Source organism: Penicillium robsamsonii (assembly GCF_028829455.1).
Source record: "Penicillium robsamsonii strain IBT 29466 chromosome Unknown utg000001l_segment0_segment0, whole genome shotgun sequence".
Taxonomy (NCBI): Eukaryota; Fungi; Ascomycota; class Eurotiomycetes; order Eurotiales; family Aspergillaceae; genus Penicillium; species Penicillium robsamsonii.
In genome coordinates, this window is record NW_026643219.1 from 4,369,849 (window position 1) to 4,388,556 (window position 18,708).

The window sequence follows — 18,708 nt, forward strand, 5'->3', positions numbered from 1 at the left end:
GGGTAATATAATACAAATGATGTTCAAAGACTTTTATATTTTGTGTATTCTAAGAGGCAAAGGACTGCCACGAATCCAAGCTGTACAGATTGCAAAGGCCTTTGGACTACGACCTATTGTTGTTGATGCGGGCAGTAAAAAGCGTGATCGGTCATTGAAGATGGGGGCAGAGCATTTCGTTGATTTCAAGGAGTTCCTGGATACCGTTCCTTGAGGTTATTCGTCTCACGGGAGGTATTATATCACAATGTGTATTTGTCACAGCCCCCCCCCCCCCAGCATACTCAGCGGTTGTCAATAGTACTTGTACCAGAGTTGGGGGGGTTGTCGTGTGCATTGGACTACCTTTAGCCTTAGTCATACCATCAATGTAAATCCTACTATGATGATCTTGAATGGTCTCTCGACCCACATCCCTGTCAACCAACTGGTCAGCACGAACATCTTCAAACTCCACGTTGGTACCCCAATCTGCCTCCTTTCAGGGGATGTCTCCGTATTGTCCAAAATATAAGGAAAGGATTTAGCACTCTGTTGTGGACAATTTGCCCATCTCCAGGTTGTTGCTGCTTCAATCTGGCGGAGAACCGCAAAACCTGATGGGTGGTGGCTAGTAGGGATTTGACACGTCATCTCGATGTCAACGTGGTCAAGTTCTGTTATTTGAAACATATAAAACAGCGGAAAGGTTGCAGGTTCTCATTTCAGCGATTTGTGACCATTCTAGTCCCTGATTTTCCTAGCCCATCCTACATCCTTGGCACAATGCATCCGAAGAAAGTCCTCATTATCCTCAGCGACGCGCACTCCTTCCCCCTGAAAAGGAATAGCGGACACGATGCCGGCAAGGTTATTGACCAGCCTTCAGGGGTTTTCCTGCAAGAGCTCGCAAAGCCGTTAAGCAAAATACTGAGGGCAGGTCACGAGGTAACATTCGCTTCACCAAAAGGCCATGAACCTGGCCTGGACCCAAGCAGCCAATCACTCGTTGCACATGCTGGCAATTTTTACGAACGTCAACGCGAATACAATCTTATCGAACGCATGAAGCGCGAGAACGGGTTTAGTAGCCCGCGACCATTCAGCGCCATCAGCAATGATGAGTTGGCTACCTTCGCGGCTGTCTTCATCCCGGGTGGACACGCACCGCTTCGAGATCTGGGAGGGGATGCAGAGCTTGGGCGAATTTTACGTTACTTCCACGAAGAGAACAAACCCACAGCTGTGATCTGCCACGGGCCGTACGCCCTGTTGAGTACAAAGAAGGCAGGAGATGGGTCGTTTGTTTATGATGGGTACAAGATCACGTCGTGGAGCGATGCGGAGGAGAATTTGATGGAGACTCTATGGGGTGGCGAGGTTGAGAAAGTTGAGTCAACGTTGAGGAAGGAAGGTGCCGTGATGGTTGAGGGTGTACGTGAAAAGACTGGTGGTACCACATTGCATCGGGAGCTGGTCTCTGCGGGTAATCCGTTGGCGGCAAACGCCCTCGGTGATCGATTTGTGAGAATGATCAGTGTATAATATCATTTTTCTCATGTCACTTCGAGTGTAGTAAAAATGAGAATGACCTTTTGACCTTCCAGAATTTCACGAATGAGAACTACTGCCGTCGTAATCTTCATTTCAGACATATGAGACTGACTTAGAGAGAGCCTTGGTTCCCATGAACAGATGTCATACTGATGAGGTGGTGGTTCATTGAGCATTGGCCTATAATCAGGTTTCAAAGGTTACTGAATGATGTAACAGTGATAGCACTCCAGAGCTTTGCTCATATACTACTCTAGTTCACTAAATCAAATATCCTTCGTTGTTAGTGTCAATATACCTAGTTTATAGTCCTATTGACTAACTCTGGCTTTCACCGAAGCACAAGCACGAGCTTTATCCGCCATTCATTTTCACATACAACAGTGAGACAACATCTTCACCCATCTGTTGGACTTCAATCGCCTCGACCAACTTCTCGACAAATATTCTTCCCGACCGAAAAGCCGAGTGACCAGGCCAACAGCTCCCAGTGGTTAGTCCCTTTTTGGGTGTATATGGCATTGGTTGCATCTGACTTACACTCAATTCCTTTTGTTAGGTTACTGATATCAATTGGTCTAGGACTATCTATAACATTCTACTTGTGATAAAAAGACGATAAAAAGAAGCTTAGGACTATGGCTCCGGCCAGAGAGCCACGCGGAGCAAATCAAGAGTATATTCTAGGAGCAGAGGGCAATGAGGAGCCTGGGCAGAATGGTAACTCCGGAATTTTTGATCGTGATAAGGTTCGTTATTCCTTCTCGTGCCTTGTCTTCCGGGGTTGGTTCACTTTATCGTGGTTTGACCAGGTAGTATTAAGAGAGTGCATATCTAACTTCCACACAGCCTCGAGGCATGGGCCCACCCGCTGGGCCTGGAAGCATTTCACTCAAGCAGGAAGGGCTCGACAATGGGGATACTATGAACCCATTTGTGAACGACCCTGGCATGAGTAAAAAGGGAGAGGGTGAGACGGACAGTGTAAAAGTGAAGGGAACCGTTAGGACGGATCGACCTCAGGTGTGATCGGTGAAACCATTATCTTTCAAATCAAACAAAGCATTATGTATATAGGAGTTCAAAACACTCTTATAGGCATACCAACAACGCAAGTAACAATTTGCAATGTCCGCAATGGACGTCATAGTCTTCCAGATTTACCAAGTAGTATAACAGGTAGTGAGTGGAGCGTGCATGGCAGTTGAACGCCTGAAGTGTATTAATCGCGGAGACAGACACTATGGTGAGTGCCGAAAAGAAGGCCTGCCTCCGAAATCCAGACACAGAGCACTGCAACCTCCAACAATGGCGCCACGGTTTTTGAACGCTAATAAATACGGAGATGAGATTATTTCTTATCAAATCTCACGCAAATATGCGTAAATGATCTTCATTGCAGATTTTTGCCTTGCAGAATTTATCAAGTCTTCAATAATAACACTATGAGTATAATCATTACTTAACCAAGAACAATCAACTAATATCTAATCAAAATCATACTGATCTTGCTCAAAATACACCGACATGAGTCACAGTGAAAAGGGGGAACTGATTCAAAAAGTCGCGTTCCTACCACTCATTCGGGAATGCCTTGTGATAAATATATTCCCCCTTTTGTCGCTCATAGAAACCCATTGCCTCATCACAAATTTGCATATTCACCACATTCATTCGAATATCGTACTGTCTGATGCGCTTCTCCATCGGCTCTGCAATTGCAATATACTCAGTTCTGACAACAGCAGTTTGAGCTAGGTCTGCAGTTTGGTGCAGTGCAAGCTGAGCGCTTCGCAAGATGGAATAGAGGAGGCTCATGTTCTCAATTTCACTTTCATAAGCCTCCAAAATGTGGATCACAGATAAGAGGGTCGAAAGAGACAGACCCTGGAAAAGCTTCATCGATGCAATAGCGTTGTTGGTCTCGCTTCGAAGAAAATGACGCCGGAGAACTTGAAGCTCACCAACTCGATATGTGCGAGTCAACCCAGCCCCAAGAGAAAGGGCCTCGAGTCGTTCGACATGATATCGATCCTCGTTGTCATCTATCTGATAAAGACCCAACCAGACTTTCTTCCAGAGTTTCACGATGCGACACTCCAGTTGGCTGCGGGTTGAAGCCGGCTTTTCAAAAGCTGCACCGTCAACGGTGGTATACTGAGGAGGATCATCAACTTGACCATCCACTCCAGCCTGGTTGCATCCTCGGGCAACGCAAATTCTGCGAAGAGGAGGTGTGGTGGTAGCACCACACCACAGCTTCGCGCTGAAGCACTTGTTAATTTTTCACATTAAATACTACAGAAGATTGGAGACCTACCTGTTACGAGCTTTGACCCGCTTGGTTGAGGAAGAAGATAAATGGAAGAATTCCAATACCTTCCGGAGGAATCTGCGGGCGCGATGAGGCTTCATTGCTATCAGAACCGCAACAAGAGTACTGCAAAAGAAGCCTAACTGGGTTGTGGGCTGAGAGGTACATCTGCCCTACTCTCAGACTGGACTTTGGAGCTTTATCACTACTAAATCTATGAGTATGGTGTAATCATGGCGTGCTGCCCCATTGTCGATCAGGGAACGACGGTCCGTTCATAATTCCTTAGTTGTTCAACTCGGTGAACCCCCATAGCTAGGTAAGCGCTCTACCTAGTGAGCAAGAGCCCACTAAATACTTTTCTATTGCATGTCGCATAACCACTAAATATTATCTGGGGTATTTCATTAACAGAGAGTTTATCCAGCTCTAGACAGATAATCGTAGTCAATATATTTGTTGAATCGTGGAATAGATGATGAAAATGCCATTTCCCCATAATGACGAGATCATGATAATAAGATTACTCTCGTCACGACTTTTTGGTAAACAGAAAACACTAGAGTTTTGTCGTGTCGTAGTGAACGAGTTAGTAAATGTCGCCGGGAATCAGTTCCGTGGATGTTTATATTTTCCTATCTAGGTAGCCCTGGAGGTAATGCTAACAGCACTGCCCATTCTGTCTCTAGGTATGAGCTGATTATTTCAATCAGTGATAGTCTTGCATGATCAACCTGAAAATCAGCTAATTGAAAGGATTAGTTAACCTTGGTGGTTTGGAAACAGGTGACCGCGCACGCTTAGCAAATTGAATATCATTATCTCGGTATTAGGGGACTCGAGAACTTCGTCTCATTACACTTTGTTTAAATGATTTGGACTCCATGTTGTAGATTCGATGACTTCCTGATCAGGGATAGAGAGCTTGAAATGTGGGGAATTTATATGCATCGCGAGCATTTGACGATTGGAATTTTACTATAACTATGCAAAGGTATCCCTGCAGTTATTTACGTTTAGTACATAGAGCTATATTGCTTCAAATGGGCCTAAAAGGAGACTAAATATTACACAACATAACAGAGCAATGGCCTAGACAGGGGCATACCTCCTTGCAGGCTGGTAGCTGGAGCTACCAAAATAAGCAAATAACAAGAGATCTACATTGATAATATTCTCGGCACGTCACGTCCACGTCCCGGTCCCTGAGATCTTTTAGCAATGATACTTGACGTAATTGCTACATTCTCGACTGCTTTCATGTTCATTTCCTTCTCACGACATCCACGAGGAGTTCTGTTTGTATTTCCCGTTGCTAACCGTGTCGCGCTCAGCTGCATATGCACCCATGGTCATTCGGTGTGACCTTGTCTCATAATCGCGTGCGACTGACCTGGAGATATTTAGGTTGAGCATCTGCATTCTGAAAGCTCTCAGCTCAACCCGAAAATAAGGACGATGGAAAACGACCATTCTGTGGAAAGCGAGTCCACGTCGGCTGGAAATTCAGAACACATTCCTCGCGATTCCGTTGCTTCTGAGAGTTCATCTTCGCCAGTTAATTCACTTCCACCCGGAGATTTCGCGCCGATCCACACCAACCGATCCCACTCCCAGTCAAATTCTACAGGGCCAAAGCTAGACGAGGATGGTGTCGCGCGTACTATATCTCGTCGACGCAGCTATGCTTCCGGTCATTATACCAAAGGAGAAGAATGGGCCCAGATAGAAAGGCTGGTCTCACGGATGTTCGGCCCTGAGCGCAAAGCAAATTCCGAAGAAGAAAAAACACGTCATGTTGGAGTTGTATGGAAAAATCTCACTGTGAAGGGTGTAGGCCTTGGTGCCGCTCTCCAACCTACCAACGGAGACATTTTTCTCGGGTTGCCACGACTCATCAGGCAACTACTCACTGGGGGTAGGCAAGTTGCTGGCGCCGGAAAAGCACCGATACGAACAATCTTGGAAGACTTTACTGTAAGTTTACTTCTCACTGCCAGAGATCCTCTTGACTAATCCCACCCCGAGGGCTGTGTTCGTCCCGGAGAGATGCTTCTTGTTCTGGGCCGCCCTGGTTCTGGGTGTTCCACTTTCCTGAAAGTACTCGGCAATCAACGAGCGGGCTACGAAAACATTGAAGGCGACGTGCGGTATGATGGCACTGATTCAGAAACCATGAAAAAGCAGTATAAGTCTGAAGGTGTGTACTTGTCTATGCGATCGTAATTCAGAGCTAAAACCATCAGTCTTGTACAACCCCGAGGATGATCTCCATTATGCGACTTTGTCTGTACGAGATACACTGCTTTTTGCCCTGAAAACTCGAACTCCTGACAAAGCCTCACGCATTCCAGGCGAAAGCAGAAAGGAATATCAGCAGACATTTCTGACTGCCATAGCTAAGTTATTTTGGATTGAGCATGCTCTAGGAACCAAAGTTGGCAACGAACTCATTCGTGGAGTTTCCGGTGGCGAGAAGAAACGAACCTCAATTGCTGAAGCCATGGTTACAAAGGCTAGCACCCAGTGCTGGGACAACTCTACCAAGGGCTTAGATGCCAGTACGGCGCTGGAGTATGTTCAAAGTTTGCGAAGTCTAACAAACACTGCCAACGTTTCAACGGTGGTAGCTCTCTACCAGGCCTCGGAGAATCTATTCGATCTTTTTGACAAGGTGATCCTGATCGAAGATGGAAAATGCTCTTTCTTCGGGCCTAGCCAGGATGCAAAGACGTATTTCGAACAGCTGGGCTTTCAATGCCCCCCACGTTGGACAACCCCCGACTTTTTGACATCTGTCAGTGACCCTCATGCAAGACGTGTCAAAGACGGCTGGGATGACCGAATCCCTCGTAATGCAGCTGAATTTCAAGCTGCATATCGCAGAAGTGATACCTACAAACGCAACTTGGCTGATATTGAAAGCCTGGAGAGCGACATCGAAGCCCGAAGACAGGAGAGGGAGGCTGCAAGAAGTAGTAACAAACGGAAAAATTTCACGGTCTCATTCTACAAACAGGTTTTGATTCTCACGCACCGTCAGTTTTTAGTTATGTTTGGCGACAGAAAATCATTGATTGGAAAGTGGAGTGTCATAACTTTCCAAGCCCTCATTATCGGTAGCTTGTTTTACAATCTCCCACACACAAGGTAAGCAATTCCCTCCAAAAATGACGCGACTCCTTATAGCTAATTGTCCCAAGCAATGGGGTTTTTACGAGGGGTGGTGTGATGTTCTTTATACTGCTTTTCAATGCATTACTTGCTATGGCAGAGCTGTCCGCAGCATTTCAGAGTCGACCAATCTTGCTGAAACATAAAAGCTTGTGAGAAGTGCAAATTACAAAAGGAGAAATAAGAGGACTAATGTTTTCCAGCTCTTTCTACCGTCCTTCGGCATATGCGCTTGCCCAGGTTGTGGTTGATGTGCCTCTTGTATTCATACAAGTCGTCATATTTGATGTCATAGTATACTTGTGAGTCCGATCGAATGCTTTGCATGGATCAAACTGATAGTTTATATAGCATGGCAAATCTTGCACGAACAGCTTCGCAGTTCTTCATTAATCTACTTTTTATTTTCATTCTCACCATGACCATGTACTCGTTCTTTCGTGCCCTTGGGGCTCTATGTACCTCGTTGGATGTTGGTAGGTGAAACAATCCCCTCTATCAAGAAGTTATCAATAACACCATATAGCCACACGTCTCACTGGTGTCTCCATACAGGCATTGGTTGTGTACACAGGTGATCCCAGTCCAATGAAGCCTGATAATCAAATTTATAGGCTAACATAAACAGGCTATCTCATTCCTCCGTGGAAAATGCATCCATGGCTAAAGTGGCTCATTTGGATCAACCCTGTCCAATACGCATTTGAGGCATTGATGGCTAATGAGTTCTACAACCTCCAGATAAAATGTGAACCACCATGGATTGTGCCCGACGGGCCAAATGCAGTGCCTGGGCATCAAACCTGTGCAATCCAGGGCAGTGATCCAGACCAGTTGATCGTTCATGGTTCCAAGTACATCCAAACAGCCTACACTTACAGTAGGGCTCACCTGTGGCGAAACTTTGGAATCATCATTGGATGGCTGATGTTTTTCATATGTTTGACAATGTTGGGAATGGAATTGCAAAGGCCTAATAAGGGTGGCAGCTCGGTCACCGTCTTCAAAAGAGGTGAAGCCCCCAAAGCAGTTGAAGATGTCATCACGCGATCCGGTCCCAGACAGGATGAGGAATCTGCGGAGAAGGATAAGATGGCTTCCAACAAAAACGACGGCCCCTCGAATAAATCCAGTGTCAAGATCCAGAACATTGCTAGAAACACAGCAATCTTTACATGGCAAAACGTCAATTACACCATTCCATATAAAGGTGGACACAGACAACTGTTGCAAAATGTCCAGGGATATGTCAAGCCTGGTCGACTGACTGCATTGATGGGTGCTTCTGGCTCAGGGTAAGACATAAAACAAGGTGAACTCGGTTCTCGATGCTAATGTCTGACCAGGAAAACTACGTTACTCAATGCACTCGCACAACGAATCAATTTTGGTGTCGTGACTGGCAACTTCTTAGTGGATGGACGGTAGGGAGCCTTTAGTGTATCTCATCAATCATGCATTCTAATATTTCCAGTCCCCTCCCAAAGAGCTTCCAGAGAGCGACTGGATTCGCTGAACAGATGGACATTCACGAACCCACCGCTACTGTGCGGGAGTCTCTTCGATTCTCTGCTCTGTTGCGACAACCAAAAGAAGTCCCATTACAAGAAAAGTATGATTATTGTGAGACGATCATTGACTTGTTAGAAATGCGGTCCATCGCCGGCGCGACTGTGGGATCCACGGGCTCAGGCCTCAACCAGGAGCAGCGCAAACGACTTACCATCGCCGTTGAATTGGCAAGTAAGCCGGAGCTATTGCTTTTCCTAGACGAGCCGACGTCTGGCCTCGATTCCCTGGCAGCGTTTAACATTGTACGTTTCCTTCGCCGACTTGCCGATGCCGGCCAAGCCGTGCTATGTACAATCCATCAACCTTCTGCTGTGTTGTTTGAGAATTTTGACGAGCTCTTGCTGCTGAAAAGCGGTGGAAGCGTTGTTTACAATGGACCCCTTGGAAACGACTCTAAGACGCTGATTGATTACTTTGAACGAAATGGCGGGAGGCAGTGCTCACCACATGAAAATCCGGCAGAGGTACGTATTTTAAAGCCGGAGCAATATTTTCTCGCTTATATCCTTTCTAGTATATGTTGGAAGTCATTGGTGCCGGAAACCCTGATTATAAGGGCCAGGACTGGGGCAATGTGTGGGCCAACTCGCCGGAATCCAGGCAGCTTTCTGAGGTCCTAGAGGGTATTATAGCCTCCCGTCGCAAAGTTCAAAATGATGATAAAATCAAAGACGATCGCGAGTACGCAATGCCACTTTACGTTCAAGTAGTTACAGTCACCAAACGCGCATTTGTGGCTTACTGGAGGGTCCCGGACTACATTATTGTAAGTCACTAGGTTTCTAACACTGAACCTGAATACCTTGACTGATTATCACTTAGGGGAAATTCATGCTCCATATCTTCACCGGTCTTTTCAACACGTTCACCTTCTGGCATCTGGGAAATGGTAACATCGACATGCAATCACGACTATTCTCTGTCTTCATGACATTAACCATAGCTCCGCCACTGATACAGCAACTCCAACCGCGCTATCTCCATTTCCGGGGCCTCTATGAATCTCGCGAAGCTAACTCCAAGATCTACTCTTGGGCTGCCTTTGTGACGAGCACAATTATCCCAGAGTTGCCATACTCGATTGTTGCCGGGTCAATTTACTTTAACTGCTGGTAAATGTCTCTCGAAATGGAATTATATGCCTCACTTCTAACAGAATTACCCAAGGTACTGGGGAACTTGGTTTCCGCGCGACTCGTTCACTTCCGGTTACGTTTGGATGTGCATGATGCTATTTGAAATATACTATGTTGGACTTGGTCAGTTCATAGCCGCACTTGCACCTAACGAGCTATTTGCAAGCTTGCTTGTGCCAACCTTCTTTACCTTCATTGCTTCCTTCTGCGGTGTGGTTGTCCCCTACGCCGCAATGCCGCATTTTTGGCAGTCGTGGATGTACTGGGTTACGCCGTTCCACTATCTGCTCGAGGGATTTGTTGGAGCCATCACCCACAATGTTCCCGTACGCTGTATTGCGCGTGAAGAGTCCCACTTTAGTCCTCCGGCTGGTATGACCTGCCAGCAATATGCCGGGTCTTATGTCGAAAAGGCTGGTGGATATGTCCGAGAAGCTGGGGATGGAATGTGCTCATACTGCCAATACTCGGGCGGTAGTCAATATGTAAGTCGCGCGTTATCATTCTATCTGCTTGGATATCTTTATTAGCAGAGATGGAGTATGGCTGACTTAGAACTTCGTTACACTTTTCAGGCTAGGAGCTTCAATGTGTTCTACTCGCACAAATGGAGAGATTATGTGAGTATCGTGCCTCGTACCCCTTTGGCTAACGTTGTAGCTCAGACCAATCTGACTTCTATTAGGGAATCCTCTGGGGATATATCATCTTCAACTTTGCTCTTGTTTTCGCTTTCTCTTGGTTGTATTTGCGCGGTGTTCGCAGCATGAAACGTCGGTTCAGTGCGCGTAAGACGAGACAGGGAAAAGCCCGTTCTTGAACGTGGTTACACTGTATCTTCCATGCAGCGCAATGGTCCATTGTGTGCAAGTCTCTCCAGCCTCCTGTGTTTGTCTACACCCTCTCTCTCCGCGTGTGTCATTGACTCAACGTAATGTCCGAGTTTTGATAAAGTAGAGGATAGCTAGGCTCTATACTCATAACAAATATATAGTAATTGCGGTTCTCTCCGAAAGAATAAACTATTTCCTTGCTTTTGATTTGCTGAAGTACTATATGCACCTAGGCAGTCACATCGATTCTGCTTTGTCTATTGGTTGAGAGCCCTAGTTACATTGCAGAGACCACCCAGTACTTGCATAGGTAGCATTCAATAGTTACACATATATAATTCCTTAGAGATCAATAAGTCCGACATATAATTGCTAAAATAAATCTCCATGTGCCTTGACCAACAAAATTGCTCATCGCGCAGCTCCGCGCCCAAAAGCTTGGCATTTTTCCGTCCTCCTCATCCTGGCGCGTTGAATTTTGCCTATACCAACTTGTTGCTTCTGGCCTACATATGCCATGACTTTTTAAGTCCACTTTCTATATATTAAATTCATCTCCCTTTTCTACTTGCCTGACCATGAAAGAAGAAACAGAACCCAGAGATACCCCCGAAGGCTCGACTGCCGGTGACGAGTCGAAGGCCAGTCTGGCTGCCAAAGATCGCAAATGCCAGTACTGTGAACAGGCATTTACATCCTCATCATTGGGTCGACACCTCGACCAATTCCTTTTAAGAAGAAACCAGACGGAATCCACGATGTCGAAGAGATCAGACGAATTCGCAGTGGAATCACCCGGCGCCAAGCCCGAACATCCACAGGGAAGAACGAGGGAACTCCTGAACGAAGCCAGAAAAAGGGTATATCTGAGCCGTTTACAGGCGCTGATTCGGGGTCGAAGTCGCGCGAGGCTCCAGTGCGCATGATGTTTAACACACCCACCTGGCACGCGACTGGGGTGATCAATGACATCCCGAACCCCAGCCGCGTCCCGGATGGGCCTCGCATTGCGCCATCGCAGTCTCGGACAGCATCGTTACAACTGCCGGACTATGCGAGTAGAGGTGCTAGCGCCAGCAACCCGGACACAATGCGGGCACTCGAGCTGGCACTGCGCGAGGTGCTTGATAATATCAAAGCTGCGAGGTATGCCGGCTCATTCATTATTATATCTAACCGCCAAGCTCACAAAACATTAGCTTTCGTATCCGACCTCGGCTGTCTCCATTCGACTTCGACATGCAAGCTCAGACTTTCCCCTCCATGTGTCTGCAGCTGCTCCCTCCTCCACCAAGCCTGTTCGCGACACATCCGTTTCCCTCCTCCACCTCGTTTCCTCTCCAGCCCCCTGGCGCAGAGCACCTCGACATAATCCGCCAAGCCCTTCGTTCCAAGGTTGCACAATGGCAGACCGACCAACTCGCAGCAGAGTCTAGTGCATCTCACACTAGACATGGGAATAGCGGGGTGGATCCGACCATGATATACCGGAGCGCAAAACAACACGAAGATATCAGTTTTCGACACTTAGAACTGGCCTTCAATCATTGGAATTCTCTGCCCCACGAGACCCGTCGAGACGCGTGGCAATTGGAGATCACACGCGCATTTGCGCGTGAAGCAGAGAAGCGGAAGTCCTCGGACGAGCAACTCGCTCGAGTGCAACAGGAAGCAAACCAGCTGCGTGCACAGGTCGAGCGACTCGGTTCATGCCAGTGGCCTCGTGAGTTCGCACTGTTTCCCCCAGACACGCTCCCCCTACCACGGGAGGTAGCGCGGGAATTAGACGCACAAGATAGCCACATCAGCGCCGACTCTACAAGGTGGGACTATGACAGCGTGGTCGCCAAATGGAGACGTGTCGTTATGCACGATAAGGGCATGGGCCGGATTGGGGTTGGTTATGGAAACCCCGGTCCGTTAGGGGATCCAGAACAAAGTCAGTCTCAGCAAAGCCCTGATGTCCGGCCTCCACGCCCAGGCGAAGACACCACTTCTCACCCGAATCGCCTGCGTCCCCTGCAATCTGCTTCGGCTTTGAGCCCAGACGCTGCAGCTGCCTCCACCCCTGCTTCATCTGCGCACTACGCCTCACCTCACTCCTATGCCGATCCTCGTAGCCCGCCCAGCACCCTACCGAGTGGTATGTCCCAGGTGGGTGGGCTGCCTCCGGCTAAGCGGCAGCGCCTCATGAATGGTTCAGAAGATCCATCTGGTGCTTCGTCCGAGTCTGGTCATGCTCCACCTTCTACAGCTGGCAAACCTTGGGGATCTTCCACGCCCCATTTATCCAATCTTGCTGCACCCTCGGGACAGACGCCTCCATCATCTAGGAATTGATCGGATTTGGAGTATAATATTTGTAGAAAAGCATTGGACAAGGCGTTTGGGGGCTATTATTTAATATTTTGCATTGACTTGAGACAGTAGGTGGTTTGATCTACTTCTTCTCCATCTGCTCCTAGATCTACTCTTCTTACTAGAGAATATCATGACCATATGGAATCTCAATGATCATTTTGATCGTAATTGATGCCTAGTGGCTCTGTCAAAGTGACCTGATGACAATAAACAAGCACGCGCCAGATACAGTCTGGTGTTGTTGGAATTAGACCCTCTCCTTCACATCTTGAGCAATCTCTTCGCCCAGATACTCAGCCAGAGTCAACATCTTCTCTTCCTGCAATCTCCTGCCTACCAATTGCACCCCCACTGGGGCCCCATCATAGGTCTCGGCATCATCTACACATCGATCAGCATGAACTCACAAGAGAAAATGCATATGGGAAACTCACAATCCCACTCAATGTCCTCAGAATCATTCACAGACCCATCAGCCGATCGCACATCGACCTTCTTATCCGCAAACGTGACTGGAATCGCAAGACCAGTATAGTCAAGCAAACTCACAAATCCAGTATATCCCCCAGACTTATATTCATTGGGAATAACAGCGGCATGAGGTGCCAATGGACAAAAGATCCCATCAACAGGGCGCCCTGTGCCTGTCACCTCGGCTGTGCTATTCCAGTAATCCATGTACTGTTTCTGATACAGACGCTTTCTAACATTGAGCTCGGCAATCTGAGATGCTGTCATCTCAGTACCAAGGATGGTACTAAATATTTGGGGAGCTGCAGGTTCTCCAGATAGACCGAAATGATACTTGATGTCCGCGCCGCCGTCCATGTCGAATACTTTACCCTGCCACAAGTTAGCACCATGCTGAATCCCACGCAAACACAAAGACGGGGGTACATACAACCAGTGCATCGGCAACAGCATGAGAAGGAGGCTTCCACTCAATAACTCGATGACCCAACCGCCGTAGCGTTTTCTCAACAATCCTGAGCCCCCGCGCAATAGGCGGGTGGACACGAGCCACCCCATCATATTTCATAATACCGAATGCAAGCGTCGACGCACCGCCCCGAGCCTTCTCAATCAACGCCCTTGTCTCTTGAACAACCTCATCCCGCCACGGCAGCTCCAACGTAAGTGGATCATATAGCCAAGGCTTCTGGCTAAGAACTGCTTTAAACAATAGCGTCAAAGACCTTGCACTTGGCGCAATCGGACCAATAACAGACAACATAGTGCCCTGGCCATCCATCGAGTTAGCAGCACCCTGGTAAGGAGTCCTACCCGCCGAAGGACGAAGCCCATAGAGAAAATTAAACCCAGCAGGAATGCGCACACTACCGCCGATATCAGTGCCAAATCCAGAAGGCGATCCGCGGAGCGCCATGAGGGCGCCCTCACCGCCAGAGCTACCGCCGCAGGACAGCAGGCGGTTCTTGGGGTTCCAGGTGTAGCCGATGATGTGGTTGATGGTTTCGCCTGCCATTAGGGTGGCTGGCACGCTGGTCTTGCAGTACAGGACTGCGCCGAGATTGCGAAGTTCGCGGACGAGTTCGCTTTCTTCTGTGCCGCTACGCGGATCGTTCTGTTGGCCTTGGAAGCTGTTTATCCAGCCTACGTAGCCCATGGTGGTTTCGACGCCTTTCACATGAAACTGGTCTTTGAGACTCACAGGTAGGCCATGCAGGGGCCCTGTTGGGGTTTTGTGCTTTGCGAAGTATTCGTCTTGCAGTTTAGCATCTTCAATTGCTGCTTCGAAGAATACTTCGTGGAGACAACTGACCTAGGGTTTAATCTATAGTTAGCGTTCACTTATTTATGTTGGTGCATCCTTGTGCACTGTGACTATATATACGTACGAGTTGGTGAGCGAGTGCGGCTCGGTGACAGAAGGCTTCTGTCACCTCCACAGCTGACCAGCGGCCTGTAGATGTCTGGTCCACAATGTCTACGGCATCTGTCTCTGTGATCTCAATCTCACGCTCGGTGAGGTATTGTCGGATATAATCCCCTGTGACGTCACGTAGTTCTGTAGCTGGAGGGACAGCAGATTTCAATCGCCATTTCTCCGGGATGGCATTTAGAATTGACTGCCGTTTGGCTTTGCCTTTCAGTTCCCAGGATGTACCAGCCATTGTGAATTGTAGTTGAAAGATTGTAAAAGGCTTCTGCATGAGAGTATTTATGCACGAGTGTGGGGTTATGGGAGTCATTGTGTGTGAAACAGCTGGAGTGCCTTTCCGCCCTTACAGCCATGATAACATGTACATAAGGTCGGTAATTCCACTTGTTCTTTTCCTTCCAAGATGTCACCTAGTGGATAATAAACATCAGTATGGCGTCTCTACGATCTGCCATCGCCCTGTTGGCCGTTGTGGGCAGCACTGCTGCAATGGTCTCAAGCACCTCCTCGGCCGAAGCCCGTGTGAGGGCATGTTTAATCATTAGATCTATTCTGCGCTTTCTCGTGCTTCAGAGGGTTTATTTTCCAGATAATGAGTTTGCACAACCAATTTACAGAAGCAACATGACCGAGGCAATGTTCATGCTTTATAACAAAATACAAGGAGATGGCTAGGGTCGGACTCATTGATGCAGTTTCCGCACTACCTCGGGTTTGTTTTGGAGTACAGAGATAGCCCATATTATATTAAGTGTAATTGGTTCATCTAGGGGGTGGTTGCTTATTACGTCCGCCGGACTTCGCGGAATCGTAATTTGCATTGCTCTCCAACGAAAAGATAAGAGCGCTTTGTGAATGGTAGCAATGATTTTGGATATTGGATTGCAAAACATGACTGGACTCATTAGAACAGCACAACTGTCTCTGGTAGCCCACGGTAGAATGTTGTTCACGTTTGGACCAAAGAATCTGAGGGTGTTACTGACATCTAGATTTCCCATTTTCAAATGTGATCTGCTCTCTATTCGGAAGCCTGAGTGGTCGTCATTTGTCGAACATTCAGGTTGACCCGCTTGCTGGACATCCAACCCTTCCACATCTCGTATGGACTAGGCGGCATTCCCGGAGCAGACTCTCCAGATGATGGCCAGTTGGCCAGCCATTTCGGGCAGGTAGAGGGCAGAATCTTCGGGACTCCGTGCCAGGCGAACCGCGATTTACCGTTCATGTAGACAGTATCGCCTGAGCGAAGCCGAATGATCTCGCAACCATTTCCATCGTCGTGGCTAGCCAAAAACAATCCATCACATCCAAAACTCACGCTGATCAAGCCTACGTCACACTCCTCACTCACATCCCGGTGCACGCTCAACGTGTCCCCGGCGGAATAGAGATTCAAAATTGCAGCCTGGGCTGAGGTTTCTGGGAAGGCCGCACGTAACAACGTTGCAATATCCGGTGGGAACTCCGGCGGGGTTGCAGAAGGGTATACTTTGGCGGTCCAGTCGTATTGTCCACCTAATGTCACCCAGCGCAGCTTTTTCTCCAAGATATTTTGAACAGTTAAAGGCTTGTGCACCTGGGGATCCTTGGGCTGGAAAGAACGCATGGAATCATCTGCGAAGAAAGACTTGGGCATGTGGGTGTCTTCTGATTCTTCCGGGTACGTCACATCGTAGTGCAGGTGTAGGTTCGTCTGATGCTCGGGGTTCGGTAAGTCTCGGTGGAATAGGCGAGAGAGCAATTCGATCTGGATAGTAGGAGGGAATAAGGCGGGGATCATCAGGAGACCTGTCAGGAGGTCAGGCATGGCTCTTTGTCCTGCTAGGTCAGTTCCAAATTGAGGCGATACAATGCTAACCGGAAATCGACTTGTGAGCGTATACTGGTATATCCTCAGTCAGAGGAGCATCTTCTTCTGTTGCAGCATGGCTTCCACGATAGAAATCGTCAAATGCCAATCGCAGATCCTGGCTCGACATATACTGCTCGATCGTCACATCGTCGGGCAGTTGGTCAGGATCGATCCGTTGTAGGTCGAGGATCCCCGGGTCGTCGTCAATTTCGGACAAGGCAATCTTGGAATATTTCTTGTAGCAAAGTCTCACTGGATCAGGAGGGCGATCATAAGCACTCAAACCCTTAATTTGGGCCATTGCGAAGAGATGAACTCCGCAAGAGAGTTGAACATGGAAGGAAAAGGTACGCGCTTCACCGCCCTATGATAGGCGCGGGGGTTGTTTGTTTTGTGTCTTTCTCTCCCCACCATTGAAATACTGTCTTGTCAATTATCTCTTCAACAAATTACTTTTTTTCGATCTCCAGGTGGAATTTGGAGAGCGTGCTGCTCCAGCTGTTCTTAGAGATCAACATCCTCGCAGTAAGTAGTGACTACCTCCTCTCCTTGCTTCCCCTACAAATTCTTCTTGGCAACGTCCTCCAATCCTTGTCAAATTCCCATTGAGGCCTCTCTAGCTTGCAATTGTTAACCTCATTAATAGCAGAAAAGGATCGGATGTCGGCCACCATGGAAAACTATCAGAAAATTGAGAAAATTGGCGAAGGTATGCACCCTTGACGCGATTGTTGTCACCCACAGCCCAACTCACACGTCGATGCTCCATAGGCACCTACGGTGTGGTCTACAAGGCCCGTGAACTCAGTCACCCCAATCGTATCGTTGCCCTGAAGAAGATTCGCCTCGAAGCCGAAGATGAGGGCGTCCCCAGCACTGCAATCCGCGAGATTTCCCTGCTTAAGGAGATGAAGGACCCCAACATTGTCCAGCTGTTTAACATTGTCCACGCCGATGGTCATAAGCTATACCTTGTCTTCGAATTCCTCGATTGCGATCTTAAGAAATACATGGAGGCTCTGCCTGTCAGTGACGGTGGGCGAGGAAAGCCTTTGCCCGATGGATTGGGGGGTGTAACTCTGGGCCTGGGCGATGCAATGGTCAAGAAATTCATGGCTCAGCTTGTTGAGGGTATCCGATACTGCCATAGCCACCGAATTTTGCACCGTGACTTGAAGCCCCAGAATTTGTTGATTAACCGTGAAGGCAACCTGAAGTTGGCCGATTTCGGTCTTGCCAGAGCGTTCGGTGTTCCCCTTCGAACGTACACCCACGAGGTATGCATTGCATTTTCGATGGCATTGATAAAACTCTCCGTTTACTAACTCAATTTACAGGTTGTCACACTGTGGTACCGTTCTCCAGAGATTCTGCTCGGTGGCCGTCAGTACTCCACGGGTGTTGATATGTGGTCGGTGGGCGCCATTTTCGCAGAGATGTGCACTCGCAAACCTCTCTTCCCCGGTGACTCTGAAATTGACGAGATCTTCAAGATCTTCCGGTAAGAGTGGTTTTATTCTATTCTATATTCAACCGTATTAACAAATTGCAGTGTCCTCGGTACCCCTGGTGAAGACGTCTGGCCCGGTGTGACCTCGTTCCCCGACTATAAAGCTACTTTCCCCAAGTGGAAGCGCCCTGATGTTGAGATCGTCCCCGGGCTGGAAGAGGCTGGATGTCAGCTCTTGGAGTCTCTGCTCGAGTTTGACCCTGCACACCGACTGTCGGCCAAGCAGGCCTGCCTCCACCCGTACTTCCGTCATGGCACCGCGCACTACTCCGGACGTGGCCAAAGTAACAACTTCCAATAGTGTAACGATTCCTCACATTTTCCGTGTAATATTATTCACAGTGGGGAATGATATGGGGCATGTTTTCTTTCTCCTCTTTCGGCGTTCAATGGGGAGTGATATGGAGGGCGGACTTACAGGATACGAAGTGCTTTAGTGAATAACAGGCGTACATACCCTTTCTACCCTGTAACCTGTGCAAAATGATACCATTGTAGCTTTTTTTCAGCCTCAGGT

The 18,708-nt window shown here is 48.0% G+C and overlaps 8 protein-coding genes across 8 annotated transcripts; 5 read left to right on the plus strand and 3 right to left on the minus strand.

The window, feature by feature from the left end:
- Positions 1 to 19: 19 nt before the first annotated feature.
- Positions 20 to 214, plus strand: N7447_001715 (Polyketide synthase enoylreductase; the record flags this gene model as incomplete). Its single annotated transcript, XM_057225991.1, has 1 exon — positions 20 to 214. One exon carries the CDS (start codon positions 20 to 22, stop codon positions 212 to 214), a length of 195 nt encoding a protein of 64 aa, XP_057090007.1.
- Positions 215 to 765: 551 nt separating this feature from the next.
- Positions 766 to 2,562, plus strand: N7447_001716 (type 1 glutamine amidotransferase domain-containing protein; the record flags this gene model as incomplete). Its single annotated transcript, XM_057225992.1, has 2 exons — positions 766 to 1,503; positions 2,383 to 2,562. The coding sequence occupies 2 exons, from the start codon at positions 766 to 768 to the stop codon at positions 2,560 to 2,562; spliced, it is 918 nt and encodes a 305-aa protein (XP_057090008.1).
- A 543-nt stretch (positions 2,563 to 3,105) lies between these two features.
- On the minus strand, positions 3,106 to 3,948 carry N7447_001717 (uncharacterized protein; the record flags this gene model as incomplete). Its single annotated transcript, XM_057225993.1, has 2 exons — positions 3,106 to 3,799; positions 3,854 to 3,948. The coding sequence occupies 2 exons, from the start codon at positions 3,946 to 3,948 to the stop codon at positions 3,106 to 3,108; spliced, it is 789 nt and encodes a 262-aa protein (XP_057090009.1).
- A 1,357-nt stretch (positions 3,949 to 5,305) lies between these two features.
- Positions 5,306 to 10,549, plus strand: N7447_001718 (putative ABC transporter; the record flags this gene model as incomplete). Its single annotated transcript, XM_057225994.1, has 15 exons — positions 5,306 to 5,824; positions 5,876 to 6,047; positions 6,094 to 6,997; positions 7,051 to 7,173; positions 7,225 to 7,323; positions 7,373 to 7,497; positions 7,548 to 7,595; positions 7,650 to 8,316; positions 8,368 to 8,445; positions 8,496 to 9,057; positions 9,108 to 9,359; positions 9,416 to 9,705; positions 9,761 to 10,214; positions 10,305 to 10,349; positions 10,415 to 10,549. 15 exons carry the CDS (start codon positions 5,306 to 5,308, stop codon positions 10,547 to 10,549), a joined length of 4,473 nt encoding a protein of 1,490 aa, XP_057090010.1.
- Positions 10,550 to 11,140: 591 nt separating this feature from the next.
- On the plus strand, positions 11,141 to 12,902 carry N7447_001719 (uncharacterized protein; the record flags this gene model as incomplete). Its single annotated transcript, XM_057225995.1, has 3 exons — positions 11,141 to 11,240; positions 11,309 to 11,708; positions 11,762 to 12,902. The coding sequence occupies 3 exons, from the start codon at positions 11,141 to 11,143 to the stop codon at positions 12,900 to 12,902; spliced, it is 1,641 nt and encodes a 546-aa protein (XP_057090011.1).
- Positions 12,903 to 13,170: 268 nt separating this feature from the next.
- gmdA (putative general amidase GmdA) lies at positions 13,171 to 15,058 on the minus strand (the record flags this gene model as incomplete). The annotated part of the gene is made up of 4 exons (XM_057225996.1): positions 13,171 to 13,304; positions 13,358 to 13,766; positions 13,825 to 14,706; positions 14,783 to 15,058. The coding sequence occupies 4 exons, from the start codon at positions 15,056 to 15,058 to the stop codon at positions 13,171 to 13,173; spliced, it is 1,701 nt and encodes a 566-aa protein (XP_057090012.1).
- Positions 15,059 to 15,847: 789 nt separating this feature from the next.
- Positions 15,848 to 16,982, minus strand: alkB (oxidoreductase, 2OG-Fe(II) oxygenase family; the record flags this gene model as incomplete). The annotated part of the gene is made up of 2 exons (XM_057225997.1): positions 15,848 to 16,617; positions 16,688 to 16,982. 2 exons carry the CDS (start codon positions 16,980 to 16,982, stop codon positions 15,848 to 15,850), a joined length of 1,065 nt encoding a protein of 354 aa, XP_057090013.1.
- A 320-nt stretch (positions 16,983 to 17,302) lies between these two features.
- nimX (cyclin-dependent serine/threonine-protein kinase CDC28) lies at positions 17,303 to 18,492 on the plus strand (the record flags this gene model as incomplete). Its single annotated transcript, XM_057225998.1, has 4 exons — positions 17,303 to 17,390; positions 17,453 to 17,958; positions 18,019 to 18,182; positions 18,234 to 18,492. 4 exons carry the CDS (start codon positions 17,303 to 17,305, stop codon positions 18,490 to 18,492), a joined length of 1,017 nt encoding a protein of 338 aa, XP_057090014.1.
- Positions 18,493 to 18,708: the final 216 nt, after the last annotated feature.